The sequence below is a fragment of the Ipomoea triloba genome, chromosome 3 (assembly GCF_003576645.1).
Source record: "Ipomoea triloba cultivar NCNSP0323 chromosome 3, ASM357664v1".
In the NCBI taxonomy this organism is placed as follows: domain Eukaryota; kingdom Viridiplantae; phylum Streptophyta; class Magnoliopsida; order Solanales; family Convolvulaceae; genus Ipomoea; species Ipomoea triloba.
Window position 1 is genome coordinate 332,194 of NC_044918.1, and position 17,838 is coordinate 350,031.

The 17,838-nt window shown below is 37.0% G+C and overlaps 2 protein-coding genes across 9 annotated transcripts; one reads left to right on the top strand and one right to left on the bottom strand.

The window, feature by feature from the left end:
• Window positions 1-540: 540 nt before the first annotated feature.
• Window positions 541-7,605, bottom strand: LOC116012617 (serine/threonine-protein kinase BLUS1). Of its 8 annotated transcripts, none has more exons than XM_031252208.1 (22): window positions 7,422-7,604; window positions 7,257-7,333; window positions 5,849-6,440; window positions 5,332-5,586; window positions 5,009-5,133; window positions 4,857-4,901; window positions 4,685-4,766; window positions 4,536-4,604; window positions 4,297-4,467; window positions 4,135-4,200; window positions 3,514-3,582; window positions 3,295-3,417; window positions 3,004-3,077; window positions 2,510-2,773; window positions 2,263-2,339; window positions 2,050-2,120; window positions 1,744-1,866; window positions 1,625-1,667; window positions 1,477-1,523; window positions 1,286-1,347; window positions 1,155-1,206; window positions 541-856 (listed from the first exon to the last, which is right to left on the bottom strand). In XM_031252208.1, exons 3-22 carry the CDS (start codon window positions 6,014-6,016, stop codon window positions 821-823), a joined length of 2,022 nt encoding a protein of 673 aa, XP_031108068.1. In that variant the 5' UTR covers window positions 6,017-6,440; window positions 7,257-7,333; window positions 7,422-7,604; the 3' UTR covers window positions 541-820. The 8 variants fall into 8 exon arrangements, with proteins under 8 accessions (XP_031108068.1, XP_031108070.1, XP_031108067.1 ...); XM_031252210.1 differs by having other exon boundaries at window positions 7,226-7,333; XM_031252207.1 differs by lacking the exon at window positions 7,257-7,333.
• A 3,023-nt stretch (window positions 7,606-10,628) lies between these two features.
• LOC116013446 (probable phospholipid-transporting ATPase 8) lies at window positions 10,629-17,838 on the top strand. The gene is made up of 11 exons (XM_031253209.1): window positions 10,629-11,839; window positions 12,992-14,325; window positions 14,870-14,980; window positions 15,093-15,366; window positions 15,563-15,651; window positions 15,754-15,856; window positions 15,933-16,133; window positions 16,253-16,375; window positions 16,623-16,721; window positions 16,853-17,044; window positions 17,143-17,838. The coding sequence occupies exons 1-11, from the start codon at window positions 11,462-11,464 to the stop codon at window positions 17,680-17,682; spliced, it is 3,444 nt and encodes a 1,147-aa protein (XP_031109069.1). The 5' UTR covers window positions 10,629-11,461; the 3' UTR covers window positions 17,683-17,838.

A 17,838-nucleotide genomic window follows, 5' to 3' on the forward strand; every position in this document is an offset into this window, starting at 1 on the left:
GTAGAACTATTATATATGCAATTAAAGCGGACTTAACTTAATGCTGGCTATTTTCAAAAAAAAAAAAAACTTAATGCTGGTTACTGCCAAGATGCTCTTTTTAGTCTTTGCTTTTGATGGCCCTATTATATATCAATGATCTGTTCAAAAAGTACTTGCTGCAATACTGCCTTTGCTATTTGCAATTGCAAAGGCTTGAAATGGAGTATTAAAGAGGTTAAGAGTGTTTTAGCACTATTATTATTCAATCACAATGTCATGATATGTTCATTTGTTAACTTTACTCTCTTAACTTATAATTATTTAGTTAAATATTCCATCAAACATTTACTAGATGAAACACAGGACATACATAAAGTACACCCTCTCCTTTTCTTTATAAAATTTTCAATATCATTATATTACATTATACATCGTTCAATGTTCGTAATAATGTACTTGGGAAGGTGATTTCCCACTCTGATGGCCGCTTTTTTTATCCAGATAAAAAAGATCACTCCATACTAATTTAGAGACCAAAAATGCCATAAACACCCAGACTTCTTTATTAAAAAATTATTATTATTATTATTATTAAAAGAAAAACCAGGTCGGTCTCACAAAATTTAGAAGGCTAGAGTAAAGCTAAATAAATAAAATTACAACACGACAGAATATATTGCAACAGCATATCAAAATTTCGGTTCCAGCCTTATATTCACAAATATGATACACAAAAAATTGATTGCACTACCTAGGAATTGAGACGGACACAAACTTGAAGCCTGCAAACCGCCATTCACCCCACCCAGTATTGAGACGCAGCTTTTCATAACTTGGACTATTTTCTGAGCAAGGCATTCAATTTGCTTTCCAACTGCAAGCCACAATATTATACGTCAACCCAAAACAACATTTCAAATGTCCTAGAACATTAGACCCAGAGAGGGTTCTAAAATAAAAGGAGAATAAAGCAAGGAAAAGGAGAACTTTGAGAGCGGTCATTCAACAAGTTCAAAGCCGAGATTACTACTTTAGGCTCCAAGTGTTATAGACACAAAGAGAGGATATGCCTCGAGTCAAAATTAGATGTAGAAGAAGTTTGAAGTCATTTCTATTTGATGAAAAATAGGACACTATTGCTGAAAATGATCACTAAATCAATAAATACATACCTGAACATTTTTTATCTTTTGTCTCTGCAACTGTTCAACCAGGCTGCCAATGCTGAATTTTTAACTCAAATTTCAGAAAAGAAGGAAAATATCATGCTGCAATTGAAAAGCTCTAGGTTCTAGCTACATACCTTTGTTGCAATTGAATCACCTGGGACTGCAGCTCTTTCTCTCTTGTAGAAGTAGAAGGGATCTTCACATACATACAAAGTCGACCAACAGTTAAATGCAGCTGCTGCCTGCTGGTAACCCCTATTCCTACTACCATAAAACTAGCTAACAGAGCTGAGGTTCTTTAAATAGAGACACACACAAAGGGTACCTGTGAAAGGTCAGTTGTCCCCGACTCAACCAACTCCATAGGGGTGACTGCATTGAAGTAAATAAATAAATAAATATTATTTGAATGCATCAGAGATAAATTTTCTAAAAATAAAAACAGGGGAAATAGCAAACCAAATGATAATTACCAGGTGTTTGCTCCACATACTTGATCAATTTAATGATTTCTTCCTGAATGGATGAAGATGAAGTATATCAGTACCTTCCACATAAAACACATGCAAAAATTCAAGTACGAAGGGATTACTCTTTGCAATGTATTTTGCTGAAAAATGCATTGCAGTGATGGGAGAACTGAGGTAGCTGTTAGGCCTGAAGTTGCAGCAGTCAAACCTCCAGAAGCTGAGTTGAAGAAACTGTTTGTAGGACCCTGAATGCAAGGAAGAAAAGGCAATTGGCTAGGAGATAAGTTTCAAAGGTCCTTACTACTGAATGTTCCAAATAGAGCACATCGAAATTTGAGGAATCATAAACACTTAACAGTTGAAACTTGAAAAGTAAAATTTGTGAGCACGCGCACACACAAAAGATGCAACACTGCTTGGAAATATACCTTTGGACTCAGATCTGCTGAAGTGACTTTGAAGCGTCCCTTGCGTTGGACAACAGCTCCTTCAGAAGTATCTTCCATTGCAATAGCATATACCAAAATGTAAGGAAAGATTAATTACAAGAATCTAAGCATCCGTTCACAAAAGTTGATGCCAAATATATATGTATACACACACACAAGCACTCAATCTCATAGATCAAAATAGTACGTTACCATTATCTTTCTTTTGGCGATACTGCAGTGGACCACTATAACTACGCTCTGGCTGATACCTTGTCTGTGGATAGTCCCTTCATAGCAATTGGAGTAACACGTCATTATAAACAGAAATATTTTAATAATTCATCAGCCTTTGAAACTACAGTATAATGGATACAGCCTTAAATTTCCCATGTGCATGCTACTCTTACAGGAATATGATAGCATTAGCAATGTCCTGGATTAGAAAATGAGCATTTACCTCTCTCCATCAGTGGTAATGCTTTTTAAAGAGAGAATGTTATCCTTTTGAGGTGAACCACTAACTAGCTTCTTTTGCCCTGGGATACCAGAGCATGCCAATGAGATGCTTTGTCCTATATTTTCATCATCTCTTCCACCTTCTTCACCCCCACCTTTGTTCAATGACCGTATGTCATTCTGTTGTTCAGAATCTGAGCGTATACTATATTTCCAATTTGGACTACCAGCACTCGTGTCATCCTCACACACATCAAAGCATCCCCTGCACCAAAACCAGATTTACATAAAACGATGTCTGAAAAAGTAGATAAATATACCAAGCTATCAACATGCTCTTCTATTTATATTGCAGATTGGTAGTGCACACTAATATGGCTATAAACTCATCCTTTGAAATCAATGCATATTGGATGTGCAGGTATCTCAGAACTGAAACAAATGGCTGTCTGATGTCCCGTTACATCAGAGATAGAAAATGGAAATATATCTTACTTGAGTGCCTGAAGAGGTTTAATGGGAAACCCAGCAAGCGAATCCTCTAAATCATGAACCTCGTGTAGACCAACCTGAGTAATTATATTTGCATATTATTGGGTAATAGAAAGAAGAGACTAAAGGAACAAAACTGAGGTGGCAGATACTATAAAGTCAATAAAATGAAAAACTGAATACACGTGTAGATCCTATGAACTCCAATAAATGAGAAAAGCCTGTAGCATGAATGGAAGATTCAACAGGAAAAGACAAATGGAATATCAACTTGAATATGGATAAAAGAAATACTTCTGCAGGTGCATCAAGTGAGTGATTAGGCCTGTCTGATGAAGAACTAGCATCATCATTACTGTCCCTAGGCCTCCCACTTGAACTTGGGCCTTCGGCATTTAAAAATTCATCATCCTGAATCTGCAGCAACACAGAGAGCAAACAATCAATAATCTAGAGTTTGCTTCCACATACCATAAATTGATTTGAGAAATGAATGTCAAACTAACTGCTTACAAGTGAAGCTTGGTTCTTCAAGTCCTCCAGATTGAAATTCCATGCACTGATTCCCCGAATGTATTCTTGCTGTGCAAGGTAACCACAAAACAAGCTCAGATGAGAAAATCCAAAGTAGTACAAAAAAATTCAATAGCTTTCTAAGTTGTAAGCAGTTTTTGGAAAGGAAGGTGAAGATGATGGTAGAACTGGAGGAAGAAAATGTACATAAGAATTCAAAACATAAACCATTCTGTTATTGTCATGAACCAACTTAATTGAAGCCACTATGAGGGCGTGCCTCTTTGAATAAAACAGAAATCGTCAAAAACATGAAATCAACAGGGGAGAACTAGCATTCTGTCATGTTTTTTATGCAAGGAAAGTAATTAAAGCCATTGTCCACAGATTAGAGAAGTGTGGAGGAAGATATGTCCTGTAATTATCTGTAGAAAATGAGTCCATGCTCATTAAATCAGGGCAGGCTAAGAACCCGATGATTGAGGAAAAACACAAGAACAATGAAAAACCTGTCACAGTGAAAAATTCCACCACAATAGGAGATAAGTACTGCACGAATCCTACATCTATTTTGATATTTGTCTGGTAAGGATATCAAGATTTAGGGTTTTCAATGGTTACCTGTGATAAATGTTCCTTGTCTTCATACAATGCCTTATTCTGTACAAGAACATCTGCTTCTTTTGCCTGAAAGAATGCACATGCAATGTAATAGACAACCCAATGGAAAAAAGATGAAAAGCGTCAAAACTGAAATTGCACAGTTCAAGAGGGGCAGAAGACCTTAAGCATCCTATAACGGTCACCTAGGGGGGGTAGGCCTTCAAGTATAGTGCGTGATAAGTAATCATTTGAGCGTCCCTGTTTAAAGAAATGGTGCTTCAAAAGCTTCTCTGAGGAAGGACGCTTTTTTGGATCCTTCACTAAGCAAGCAGCAACCATTTCCTTGAAAGACTGCAAAGGCGAAAAAATTTCAGAAGACAGTTCAAAGCTATAATCAAATTTTACCAAACAAAACCAACCTTGGAGAATCTCTTATCCCTTTCATAGTCCAGACCTGGTGGTGCATTTTGCAGGGTCATGAGCAGAACCTGGATAAAGAAGACAATGAGCAAACTTATAGAACAATGACATTGAGGAAAGACAAGCACTTCCAGACACAGAATATCACCTTCATTGGTGGGTACTTGGAGAATGGTGCATGGCCATGAGCAAGTTCAAGGGCTGTTATCCCAAAGGACCATATATCTGCTCTGCTTATGCGAAACTATTTTAGAATAACTTAAGCAAAATTTATTTTTATACAATAACAGTTGATAACGTGATGCTAATTAGATACTCACTTAAAATCATATCCATGCAGTTGCTGCATAACTTCTGGAGCCATCCTGAATAACAGTCCATAGTAATTCACAATACCAAGTAGATAAGAGATGTTATTTCTGATGAATCTAAAAATACATATATTATAACTGGAGAATGGTCATTAACTTACCAGCAGGGAGTTCCAACAAAAGTATTTCTTGATCGCTGTCTATCACCAGTATCAAACATACAAGCAGCTACTCCAAAATCAGCTAATTTAACAGCACCATTGGTATCAACTAATATGTTGCCAGCCTGCGAATATTACAGTGGAAATCAAAGCTGCGAAAGTCAGAACTTCATTTCTGAAACATCTTCACCAAACATGCAAACATTCCAAGATGTTCAGAATCCCATTTGTGATCATGCTTGTAACAAAAATTATTTAATCCATTGGAACAGAAAACTGAGCAACGTATAGGAGGAAGCAGGTAAGCTTTTTGTAGTTTGTACCTTTACGTCTCTATGGATATGCCCGTGGTAATGAATATATACAAGTGCTTTCAGGACTTCACGCAATAATGTAGCAATAACAGGCTCTTCAAAACCTTCGGGAAAAGAAGATTTCATGATATGAAGGCAAGACCCTCCAGCCATGTAAGGCATCACAACCCAAAGACTATGACCAGCAGTGAATGAGCAGTATGAGCGTAATACATTTGGATGATTAATCAAAGTCATTGTCTGTACCTCTCTGCGGATGCCATCCTTTAAAAACACAAAGACATTGAAACCTTCAATTAATCATCAGAAATTACACTTTTTAAGGAATGCCTCAACAATCAGGTGTATTTCAAATACAACTATAGATATATGTCCAAAAACAATGGTGTTTCATGTAAAAAATCAATATAAGTGTCATATATGTTGGCAATAGGAATGGATGCTCATAAAATGGGCTTAATTTCACCTGTTGTACTGAAACAAATATCGAGAAAGGCAATATGCAGGTATGAAGAAGTCTACATACCAGGTCATTATTACACCTTTCCAGATCAAGAACTTTGACTGCTACTATCTCGTTAAGTGGGATGCAGAGTGCTCTGTACACGGTTGCACTGACTCCTTCTCCAACTTCCTCATATAACTTGTAATCCTTAGCATTAACAGGGAACTTTTTCTCTGATCCCTCTTCCATAGTTTCTTCTTATGACATAACATAAAAAAGCCCTTTTTGCCCGAAGCTCTCAATGAAGATAAAAAGGATGTTGGAAAGATCCAAAATTGTATGACATTTCATTCTATGATATACCATTTTCCTTCTGATCTACACAGTATTTGAATCCAGCTACTTCATAGGATTAATTTTCAACCAATATCACCAACTACAACAATTACTGACTAGAAAGTCACCCAAGCTGAGCGAACTGTGATTAGTACCAAGTAACTTAAGAGGCCACTGCTAAACACTCTTTTGCCAATGCTTCAACAATACACTTAGATATGAGTGAGTCCAATCAGATTCCAGCCAGTATCTTCCAAGAAAAAGCACACCAGTGTCCAATGGAGCTTAGTCACAGTGAAGATCAAACCATTCAGAAAATGTGATAAAGGAATACTGCCTGTACAAATTACCAACAAAATTATTAAGCTGTATTGTGAGTTCCAATGCATATTATAGAACTTCAGCCATAACCCTTGTTAATGTATTGCTTGTATTTTTCCTTCAGATGATCATCCTGGGTCCTTTATTTGAGTTAATGGCCATCAAATATGTGATTCTGGAATGTATATATATGCCCTCAGTTCTCTGTATCATGAGAGTGGAAGAGCATCCTATGGCTGTGTTAATGTCAATGACTATGCTGTCAAATGGCATGTATTTGTTTCAAGGTTAGCTAACATTTATTAGTGTCAGTGGCATTATGATAATTAGTGATACTGATTGCAATAGCAAACAGGCTATAAATATCATATATGATCTTGATTAATCGGCAAGTAACCAATAAGAAATCAGTGGAAAATTACCTAAAATAACTCTCGTGCATAAAAAGACAGCTGAAAATTAAAGGGTAATCCATCTCCAATTTCCAGACTTTAGACAGCATCCCGTCAAAAGACCAGGAAAAAAAAAAGGCAAATTTATTGCAAGGATATCTATCAAACCCAAATACTATAAACAGCCAGAAAACATGATCTAGTTAGCTTATGCAGAGTATACGTTTAAGAAATGCAACCAAATTACCATCTACGACACATGTAACTTCAAGATCAATACAGCTTACTCTGTTTATCGCCATGTATTGAAAGCTTTATACTTCAATTTGTACATAATCAGTATATGTTACCAAAAAATAAAATTACTGATGTAGAAAATAGCACAGCCATGAAAGCAAAACAATAGAACCTGGAAAATGAAGTACGGATACTGAACATACATATATGATATATGTGCTTCACATGTATTCACAAATAGTATCTTCTGCCTCTGTGTGTGTTTGTACTACGGAGAATACTAAATAGGTATAGATAGATCGTTAGATAGATTTGTACGTAGCTCAAGCAATCGGAGTACGGAATCGAGTACAGTATGGAGTACGGACCTAGGGTTTCGAGACCAGAGAAAACGCTGTTCCGTAAATAAAGGACTTCGATATGAGCTGAAACTGACAGAACCTACCGGTCTGCCACGGATATAGTCGTCCACAGCTTTCGCGGTCGAATCTTCACCGTCGAAAGTTTCTCAGAAAGGGCAAAAAGTAGAATAACAAAGAAATATGCTGAAAACAATTACTCCGTATCATTTTTTTCTCTCTCTCATAATTTATGAAAAAGGTTATGGGCAATTGGCTGAATAATATTTTTATATAATATATATTTTTACAATTGGCAAAAACTTGTGTGAGACCGTCTCACCGTGAGACGGTTCGGGTCGGGTCAATATGCAAATGTAACACTTATATGCACAAATGTCATACTTATATGCTCAAATGTAATACTAATTAGGAATAAAATTTTTGTTACTTATAAGGGTAAATGTAATACTTTTAAGGGAAAATACAATACTTTTACATTTCGATTTAAAAGTATTACATTTTTTCCTAAAAAGTATTATATTTGCCCTTATAAGTATGAGACACTTGTCAACATTACTTATTATGAAAAATGTATTACTTTTTCTCTTATAAGTAACAAAAATTGTATTCTTGATTAGTGTTATATTTGAACATATAAGTATGACATCTGCAGATATAAGTATGACATTTACATGTTGCTTTGACCCGACCCGTCTCACGAATAAGAATCCGTGAGACGGTCTTACACAAGTGTGACCCTTTACAATTTGATTTAACTTGATAAATAAATTAGAATAAGATTGGTACGATTGCAACAACAAAATAAATAAATGTAATTTAAAAAATGGAGTAAAAATTAAGTTTATGAATCTTGCATTTATTAAAAATAATTAAATTCATTCTAAACCATACAATAACACATAACAATTTAATAGGGATAAACTACAAATAAGCCATCCTACTATTTGGGAACAAGCAATTAAGCCATCCAACTTGAAAAACCCCCCAAATAAGCCATTGAATTTGAAAAAATAAAGCAATTAAGCCATTTAAACCCAAAAAAATAGAAATCAACCCATTTCTAAATTTTCGGCTAATTTTCTGTCATTGGCGCACAATTTCCGGCGACCGCCGACGACTTGGCGACCATTTCTGCAGCTGCATATTGCGGAAATTTATTCAAGGACCACTGAACCTGGTTTTCTTGTTTTGGTGATTGAAGGCTCCAACGACGCATCTTCCCTTTCTTAACCTGACTTGGTTTAGAGGGAAGCTCTCTCTCATAAGAGTAAGACCAATTCAAAGGAGTTCCTGGAGTTGAAATCTCCTTCCAGGAACCAGCTCCAGGTGGCCCAATATCCCTTGGCACAAACCATGGCTGGTCTGACATGGAAGATATGAGGAATCTAGAGTGTTGTTTGGGTTTTGAAGTTCGAGTATTTGCAAGTTCCTGAGCAGCATCTATCACGACATCAAGAATCAATATACGCTGGCTTACATCTAGATTTAGATAATATAGCAATTTGTTTAGCTCATTATATTGAGCGATTCATTTGGACACATGGCAATCAAAGCAACTAAGGCTTTTTCCCTCTTATCTTCAGCCGATTCTTCTTCTCCCTCAATGGTTGAATCAGAACAGCGGACATGTACAAGTGTTCTGGCGAGATCACTAGCTACAAACTTAAGCTCATCAGGAGTTGCTTCTGGTTGCCTTCTGTCCGGCGAGGGCGACCAAAAATGGTCGCCGGTCGCCGGAAATTGTGCGTTGGTGACGGAAAATTCGCCAGAAATTTAGAAAATTGGTTAATTTCTATTTTTTTGGGTTTAAATGGCTTAATTGCTTTATTTTTTCAAATTCAATGACTTATTTGGGGGTTTTTCAAGTTGGATGGCTTAATTGCTTGTTCCCAAATAATAAGATGTCTTATTTGTAGTTTATCCCCAATTTAATATGATATCACTTAAATTAAACATTCTTTATATTACTGCTAAAGAATATCACTATTGTAAAAATTCAAGAAAAAAAATAAATAAATGAATCAATCTCCAATACAATTATCAATAAATATGATATTACATATAATAACGGTTTGTTTTATCAACCAAGTTATGGTCGAACGGTAGGCCAACGCTAACGGGAAATAGTTTAAATCTTGCAACGAAATTTAAGCAGTGTCTCGGTTGTTATTGTATTATTATTAATTGCTTATGTATGTGATTTCTTTCTTTACTAAATTTGATCTAGCTTCCTAAAACATCTTGATCTACTTTCCCTTTCTCATTCGCAAAATTCGCGCTTGATCTCCCTTGCCTTAGGAAACTACCTAATTAGCTTTGCCCGGGCTCCCCACTACTCCCGCTGCTTAGTCGACTTGGCCTTCTCACTCAGCTCCACAGGGTCTAGCTTTGGATTCATTCCCTTTCGCCTTTCTTCCTATTATAGCTCTAGCTCGAGGTCGGCCGGTCCGACTCATTCCAATCGGCTCCCTTGGCTCAACACTTGCTGTATTTCCTGAAATTTTCGCTCAATTGCAACGAAACATCACGATTTACTTCACCGATCAACCGTCCTACCTCACATTTCGACCGACTTCTTACCCATTCCCTCCTCATGTAATCCTTTCCACTCATTTACTCATCAGTGTCGACCAACCTCCGGTCAGTCGGCCCACTCTCTTTGTCGATTCTTTCCCATGGTCGAGCGTTTGAGAGTCTAATCTTGCTACTTTTAACCACCTGTGTTGGTCATTTTCTCTTCCTAAATATCTGACTCTCTATCACCCATCAATAACATTAGTTAATTTTACTTTACTATTCTATAATATAAATTTGGATCACTTTACATGCCGATATATGTTAAGATAAATGTTACAATATTGAGAATGTATTGTGCAATATGCGTGAATGAGTCCTAAACAAAACTAAACCAAGCATTCAGACACAACTGTTGTGGCAGATACTATTACACTAGAGTAATACTACACGTACTCTCACATTTGACTTCATTTTATACTCACCGCTTATATGTCACCTTTGATTCATTCAAAAAAAATGTAAGTCACAGTTTTTATTATTTTTTTCATATCCTTCAAATAAAATTAAGACATGTGGCATGAGTTTTATTTCTATGTTGGCATATCCGCATATATCATTTTTCCGGGCACAATGTCGCGCGCAGTCATACGCCACGTAAGCGGCACAGGTCATCCCACGGTTTCCACGACAGGCGACGGTCTCCACAGTAAAGTCTAGCACAGGAAACTCCGAGAAAGAAAGCTGTGGGGCATGGTTCTGGGCTTCTGGCCACCTACTCACCTGCTCGTGGCCTTTCTACATTTATTATTATTTTTACATTCACGTATTTATTTTTCTTTCACACTCTTTGCTTGCTAAAACGGCAAATGAAGGGAAGAACAGAGAGACTTGTGGATTGGCCAACTACAAGTCTACAACTACTACTACTATTACCACCAACGAGCTCCCTACTTTTTCGCCAAATTCTGACTATCCATCACTCTCTTTCTCCTACACTCTTATCCCCGCTGATGCACACTACACGCTTGCTGAAATGCTTCTTTCAAGTTTCGTATATATGCTGAGGGGCTGAGCCTTGGAGTTCATGGCTTCTGCACCGACACTTGAACAAGGAAGGTATCTCTCCGGACTACTTTAGACCAAAGCAAGGAATAGTGAGAATACCGGTTCTAGGGTTTTAGGATATCTTGACAGCTCAATATATTGTTATTATAGAACTTCTGACATAGGATATGAGCTCACAAATCACAATGTTGTTCATGACCTGACAACTCTGTTATATCCGAGGGTCACATGCTCTTGCTGTCTAGTAAACTTCTGTAACGTTTCCTTTTTAGTTATGTCGGTCTATCTGAAGAATAAATTTGTGCAATCAATGTTAATTTATTGCTTTTGCATCTGAAGGAAGTTTGCTGACAGTTTGTTCCTTGTCCATTATTCCAACAAAGTTTGAAGGGAAGGTGGTAGTGGGGGGTTGATATTTATTTTGCAGAAGTTATATTTTTGAGGGGAAAATTATTGGAAAAAGGATGAGTGATAGTAGTAGGAAGTTTATTCTTAAATATACATTTTCTTGCTTGCTACCTTTATTCACAGAGAAACATGAAGAAATTGGGAGGAGGGGCTATACACGGGTAGTTCATATTAATGATCCTAATAGCCCAGTGAACGGGCAGTACAGGGAGAATGATGTTCGGACTACCAAGTATACAGCTGTTAATTTTATCCCCAAGTCCTTATTTGAACAATTCAGGAGGGTTGCAAATGTATACTTTCTTATTGTGGCTTGTGTTTCGTTTAGTCCTCTGGCACCTTATACAGCTAGTAGTGTTCTGTTTCCTTTGATGGTGGTCATTGGTGCAACAATGGCTAAGGAAGGTGTGGAAGATTGGAGGCGCAGAAGGCAGGTATAAAAATGACATCTTCTTGTTGTCGTAATTTTGGCCTTCTTTTGTTCTGCTAAAATTAGGTTCTGATAAACACATTTTATTACATTTCGGTTATTTGGTCTGCTTAAATTAGATAGTTGTGATGTCACTGTTAAGTAGCCAGCTTTTACTTGTAACAAAAATATGCCCATAGTTATCATTTAATAAAATTCTTGATTTTAAGATGCAAGATTACATTTTGGGATATTTTTTTTCCAATATTATATTCTCAAAAGCCAAAAGCTATGACTAAAAATCCCAAGGCCTCAGCTTAGTTAGGACCTTCATCATCCCAGAGCCATAGCTGGTCAAAATGTCGGACTAATATCACTTGCTTTTCTGAGATATGCTCTTGGGAAGGTCAACCTTTGTATCTGGTTTTGGGATACGATAGATGTTAGGGCTACTCAAAGATCATGAACATAAATTAGGTCGAAGTACCTGGGACAACTCAAAAATCATGATTTTGTTCAATCTAGTCCTATTTATGAATTTTGGTGTATTTGAGACCTGTATTTTTGGAATTAATAAAGTTTAACAAAACTAACTCTGTTAACTAGAGTTGTTAATCATATTCTGACCACCACATGGCAAAGTATCTTAAAGACAGTGGAAATGAAGCGGATAACATACACCAATTCTTAAGGTCTGAGAAGATTGAAATTGGATTCATATATATTTTTTCCTTTCCCATCTCTGGGTACTATATGAAATTAGAATCCATACCCAAGCTTTCAATGTGCACACACATATACATCAATCATTCATTGAAATCTGGTATTTTGTTGATCCTAGACAAATTAAAGGAGAAAACGATAATCATAACAAAAAGAATAAAGGACACAATTACACAAAGCAATTGTTCAGATCGGAGAGATCATTTATTTCTGCAAGGTAAATATTAAAATGAAGCACTTTTAGGCCTACAGTTTTGTCTGAAAAGATGCTTATAGAAGAAACATTTCATGACATCCTTTTTTGATTGTATAAATTATATGTCAGTCCTTTATTGGAGCTGCTTGTGCTAAGTGTGTTCACTAGTGTTTTAATTTTATTTTATTTTTTAATTTTTTATAATACATAACTTTGAAATGTTATTGTATGACCTTTGGTGCATAAAATTCTCTTCAGGATATTGAAGCTAACAATAGGAAGGTCTTAGTTTACACAAATAACGGCAAATTTGAAGAAACTATATGGAAGAGGCTACATGTTGGTGATCTTGTTAAGGTTAAGAAAGATGAATATTTTCCAGCTGATCTTCTTTTGCTTTCATCAAGCTATGAGGATGGGATTTGTTATGTTGAAACGGCAAATCTTGATGGAGAGACTAATCTGAAGGTGAAACATGCTCTGGATGGGATAGCCTTCAAGGAGGGTGATAGTTTCCTTAAGAATTTTAAGGCAGAGATCAGGTGTGAGGACCCAAATGAAGACCTTTATTCATTTGTTGGCACTCTACATTATAACAATCAGCAACGACTGCCACTTTCAGTCAATCAGATGCTTCTGAGAGGTTCTAAACTACGGAATACTGAATATATCTATGGAGCTGTTGTTTTTACTGGTCATGACACAAAAGTCATGCAGAATGCTAGGGATCCTCCTTCTAAGAGGAGCGCAATTGAGAAAAGAATGGACAAAATAATCTACGTCCTGTTTGGTACCTTGATTATGATATCTTCCATTGGGTCCATCTTCTTTGGACTGGAGACTAAGAATGACTTAAGCAATGGGAGGTACAAGAGGTGGTATCTACGACCTGACGAGGCAACTGTGTTTTATGATCCGAAAAGAGCTTCAGTTGCTGCATTTTTTCACTTCCTAACAGCCCTTATGTTGTATGGCTATTTAATTCCAATTTCATTATATGTGTCTATTGAAGTTGTAAAGGTTTTACAGAGCATCTTCATCAATCAAGATCAGGATATGTACTACAAGGAAACAAATAAGCCTGCACGTGCGCGAACATCTAATTTGAATGAGGAACTTGGACAGGTTGAAACAATACTCTCTGACAAAACTGGCACTTTAACATGCAACTCGATGGAGTTTGTTAAATGTTCAATAGCAGGTGTTGCGTATGGCCGTGCTGTGACAGAGGTGGAGAGAGCCATAGAAAAGAGAAAAGGAAATGGCCAACCTGAACATTCTAGTACTTCTAACTTGGACTCTGGAGAATCTATTAAAGGCTTCAATTTTCAAGATGAACGCATAATGAATGGTCAATGGGTTAAAGAACCTCATTCAGAAGTGATAGATAAATTCTTTCATGTGTTGGCTATTTGCCATACTGTCATCCCTGATGTGAACACACCAGGTCATATATCTTATGAAGCTGAGTCACCAGATGAAGCTGCTTTTGTCGTTGCAGCTAGAGAGTTCGGGCTTGAGTTTGTTGGAAGGACACAAACTAGTATCTTATTGCATGAAAGGCATCGGGAAGGTGCTGAAAAAACTGAAAGGTTATATTTTTGCTAGCTTAACTACTATTAATTTAAGTTTCTTCATCTTTCTTCTTCTTCTTCTTCTTCTTTTTTTTTTTTTTTCACTCTTATTTATTGGTGGGGAGTGAAGAGTGGTCCCAGCATTAGCAACATTACTGTTTATAAATTACATCAAAGGGTAGATGTTACCGTGTAAAACTACAACGGCTTGCTAGGTCTGGGAATGATGTACACTTTGTTTCCTGAAGAGTTCTCAAGGTTATGAAAACTTGACCTGGCATATAATGGACAAACACTTTAGCCAGTATAGCCAATCCAATTTTTATTTTGGCCAATGCACATAGATAATTTCCGCTTTATGTGGGAAGGAGACTGTTAAAAAACGAGTGTAATGCTGTGCTATGTCATATCAAGAAAAAAGACCGAGCCTCAACTATGTTAAGAAGAACACAACTTAATTTTTTTCTCCTAGTTTATGAAATCATACATCCCAGCTAGTTTCTTGGATATGTCTGTTTTTCTTTGTCATTTTAATGGCATCTGCAAACAACTTCATCTTCAGATTGTACAAGCTCCTTCACCTCCTAGAGTTCAATGCTGCTAGGAAGAGGATGTCTGTGATTGTACGAAATCCTGAAGATAAATTGTTACTCTTGTGCAAGGGTGCAGACAGGTTTGATTTTTACTGGCTGGAAACAGTATACTAGAGAATTACCTTTTTTTAGTTTGCATTTTGCAACCATGTGACGCTCCTTTCTTTGTTTATTTGTTCTTTTCAACTTCAGTGTGTTGTTTCCAAGGCTTTCTGAAGATGGACGAAAATTTGAAGATAAAACAAAGGAACATATTAAACAATACGCTGAAGCAGGACTACGAACTTTAGTTATTGCATACCGTGAGCTTGGTGAAGAAGAGTTCAAATCATGGGAAAAACAGTTATTGAAGGCTCAGGACTCTGAAACTGATAGAGATGCTTTAGTGGATGCTGCTGCTGATAAAATTGAAAGGGACTTAATTCTCCTTGGAGCCACAGCTATTGAGGATAAACTTCAAAAAGGGGTTATAATCAAACTTCCTTCTTGTTATTCTTAATTACAGAGTAATTCATAAATTCATCAGGGAGAGTTAGAGTTCTGTCCTATGTTTTGCGTTGCACATATACATGCAGTAATTATGGTGATCATCATGTCTTATTGTGTTGATATTTTTCTATCCTTCAATGATGAAGGACTGATTGGTTATTCTTCTAGTGTAGGTCCCTGAATGCATTGACAAGCTTGCGGATGCTGGGATTAAGATATGGGTCTTAACTGGTGATAAGATGGAGACAGCAATCAATATTGGGTAGGGTAACAGTTTTGTTTTTGGAACTTGTATGCTTTTCCATTTACATCATTGTCTAAAACTTTAAACTATTTAATCATTGTTATCCTGAAATTCTTGTAGGTATGCTTGTAGTTTACTGAGGCCACGTATGGAGCTGATTAAAATTACTCTGGATTCTCTACATGCAAGTAGCATGGAAACTCAAGACCAAAAGGATAAAGAGGTACAGATCTTGGATTTGTTTTCATATCAAATCCTAAACATTCATCTTTACGATGCACGATGCTTAACCTTCATAGGCTTCAACAAGCGTAAGAGCACAAGTAACTAAGGGAATAGATCAAATTAAATCAGGAAGTTCAGGATCGTTTGGTTTGATTATCGATGGGAATGCGCTCTCTTTTGCTCTCAGAGACGATCTGAAGAAGTCATTTTTGGATCTTGCATTGCAATGTGCATCTGTTATATGTTGCCGCTCTACACCTAAACAAAAAGCTCTTGTAAGTAATATCATCATTTTTGCTTGTGTCTTTTTTGGGAAGCATTGTAACTATCATGTCTATTTTTACTTTTGCGAGGAATCTTAATAATCTGACCAAAAATGTTTGAAGATGTGCAGGTAACAGCATTGGTGAAAGGAACTGGTAGGAGGACACTAGCAATTGGTGATGGGGCAAATGATGTAAGCATGCTTCAAGAGGCTGATGTTGGGGTTGGCATTAGTGGCGTTGAGGGGATGCAGGTCTCTTTTTGGCTATTTTCTTTTGTATTTATGTTAGTCACATGACCTGAGTGTTGAACAGGAAGAATCTGGCTATATTAGGTTTATGTTTTTATGTTATAGGCATTTCCTATGTCAAGTTTTGTTACTCACAATGCTTTAAATTTTTTCTCAACTCCTGATTTATGTGATGTGAACTTATTCTTGTTGTACATGAAAATGACTTTCTTGTGATAGTTGAACTGATGGGTCTGCTTTCTTCTTATAGGCTGTTGGGGCAAGTGACTATGCAATAGCTCAGTTCTGTTATCTTGAACGGTTGTTGTTGGTTCATGGCCACTGGTGTTATCGCAGAATATCTATGATGGTAAATTCTCTTGCTTAATCATGCATCTTCTAGTCTAGTCCTAATAAGCATGTTACATAGTGTATTGCAACTTTGCAAGAGACCCAAACAGCTCCCAAGGCTTCTTTTATCCTTCTTTGTGGTGGGTGCAGATATGCTACTTCTTTTATAAGAATCTCGCATTTGGGTTCACCCTTTTCTGGTTCGAGGCTTTTGCTTCCTTCTCGGGAAGGGCTGCTTATAATGATTGGTATATGTCATTATACAATGTATTCTTCACTTCACTTCCCGTCATTGCTCTTGGTGTTTTTGATCAAGACCTCTCCGATCAGCTTTGCCTTAAGGTATATATCTATCTAATTTCGATTCATGCTATGCAAACAAAACTTGCACTGTACTTGAATTGGAAGCCTCGTACTAATTGCCATATCCTCGTTCACAGCATCCTGAGGTCTATATAGAGGGAAGCCGGAATATGCTGTTCAAGTGGTATCGTATCCTAGGGTGGATGCTAAACGGAATTGTCAGTGCAATGATCATCTTCTACTTCACGACCCTCTCGGTTTTACATCAGGCATTTAGGCGCGATGGCCACCCTGTGGACTACGAAGTCCTTGGAGTAATAATGTATTCGTGTGTAGTATGGACCGTGAACTGCCAAATGGCGCTTTCCATCAACTATTTCACTCTGATCCAACACGTCTTCATATGGGGAAGCATCGCGGTCTGGTATCTGTTTTTGGTCGTTTATGGTGCTCTGCCATCCATCATATCTACAACAGCATACAAGGTTTTTGTGGAAGCCTGTGCCCCAAGTCCTTTCTATTGGCTTGTAACTCTTCTTGTTGTGGTTTCCAGTTTGTTACCGTATCTTACGTACAGGATTTTTCAGTCCACATTCCGACCATTGCCGCATGTTAGAGTTCAAATGATGGAACGTACGAGGAGGAAGTCCAAGCCGGACGCTGATGATAATATGTAGTGTTGTTGGGAGATGTATATGTAGAGGTATTGATCACGTAAATGAGTTTCTTTTCTTTTTAACGCTATAAGCTTGCAAAGATCATGTATAGTGGTGACCAATAATATGTACATTCATAATTTAGACTCTATTCACGACATCAATATTTTTTTCACT

Bases quoted from the DNA above. Each gene is read 5' to 3' on its own strand.
- LOC116012617 (XM_031252207.1), bottom strand. From the start codon at position 6,016: ATGGAAGAGGGATCAGAGAAAAAGTTCCCTGTTAATGCTAAGGATTAC. The intron at 4,767-4,856 runs GTGAGTATCTAA...TCGCATAAGCAG, and splicing joins CTGCATGGATATGATTTTAA to AGCAGATATATGGTCCTTTG. The intron at 1,524-1,624 runs GTAATTATCATT...ACTTCAATGCAG, and splicing joins GTATGTGGAGCAAACACCTG to TCACCCCTATGGAGTTGGTT.
- LOC116013446 (XM_031253209.1), top strand. From the start codon at position 11,462: ATGAGTGATAGTAGTAGGAAGTTTATTCTTAAATATACATTTTCTTGC. The intron at 14,981-15,092 runs GTTTGATTTTTA...TTTCAACTTCAG, and splicing joins TTGTGCAAGGGTGCAGACAG to TGTGTTGTTTCCAAGGCTTT. The intron at 15,652-15,753 runs GTAGGGTAACAG...AAATTCTTGTAG, and splicing joins GAGACAGCAATCAATATTGG to GTATGCTTGTAGTTTACTGA.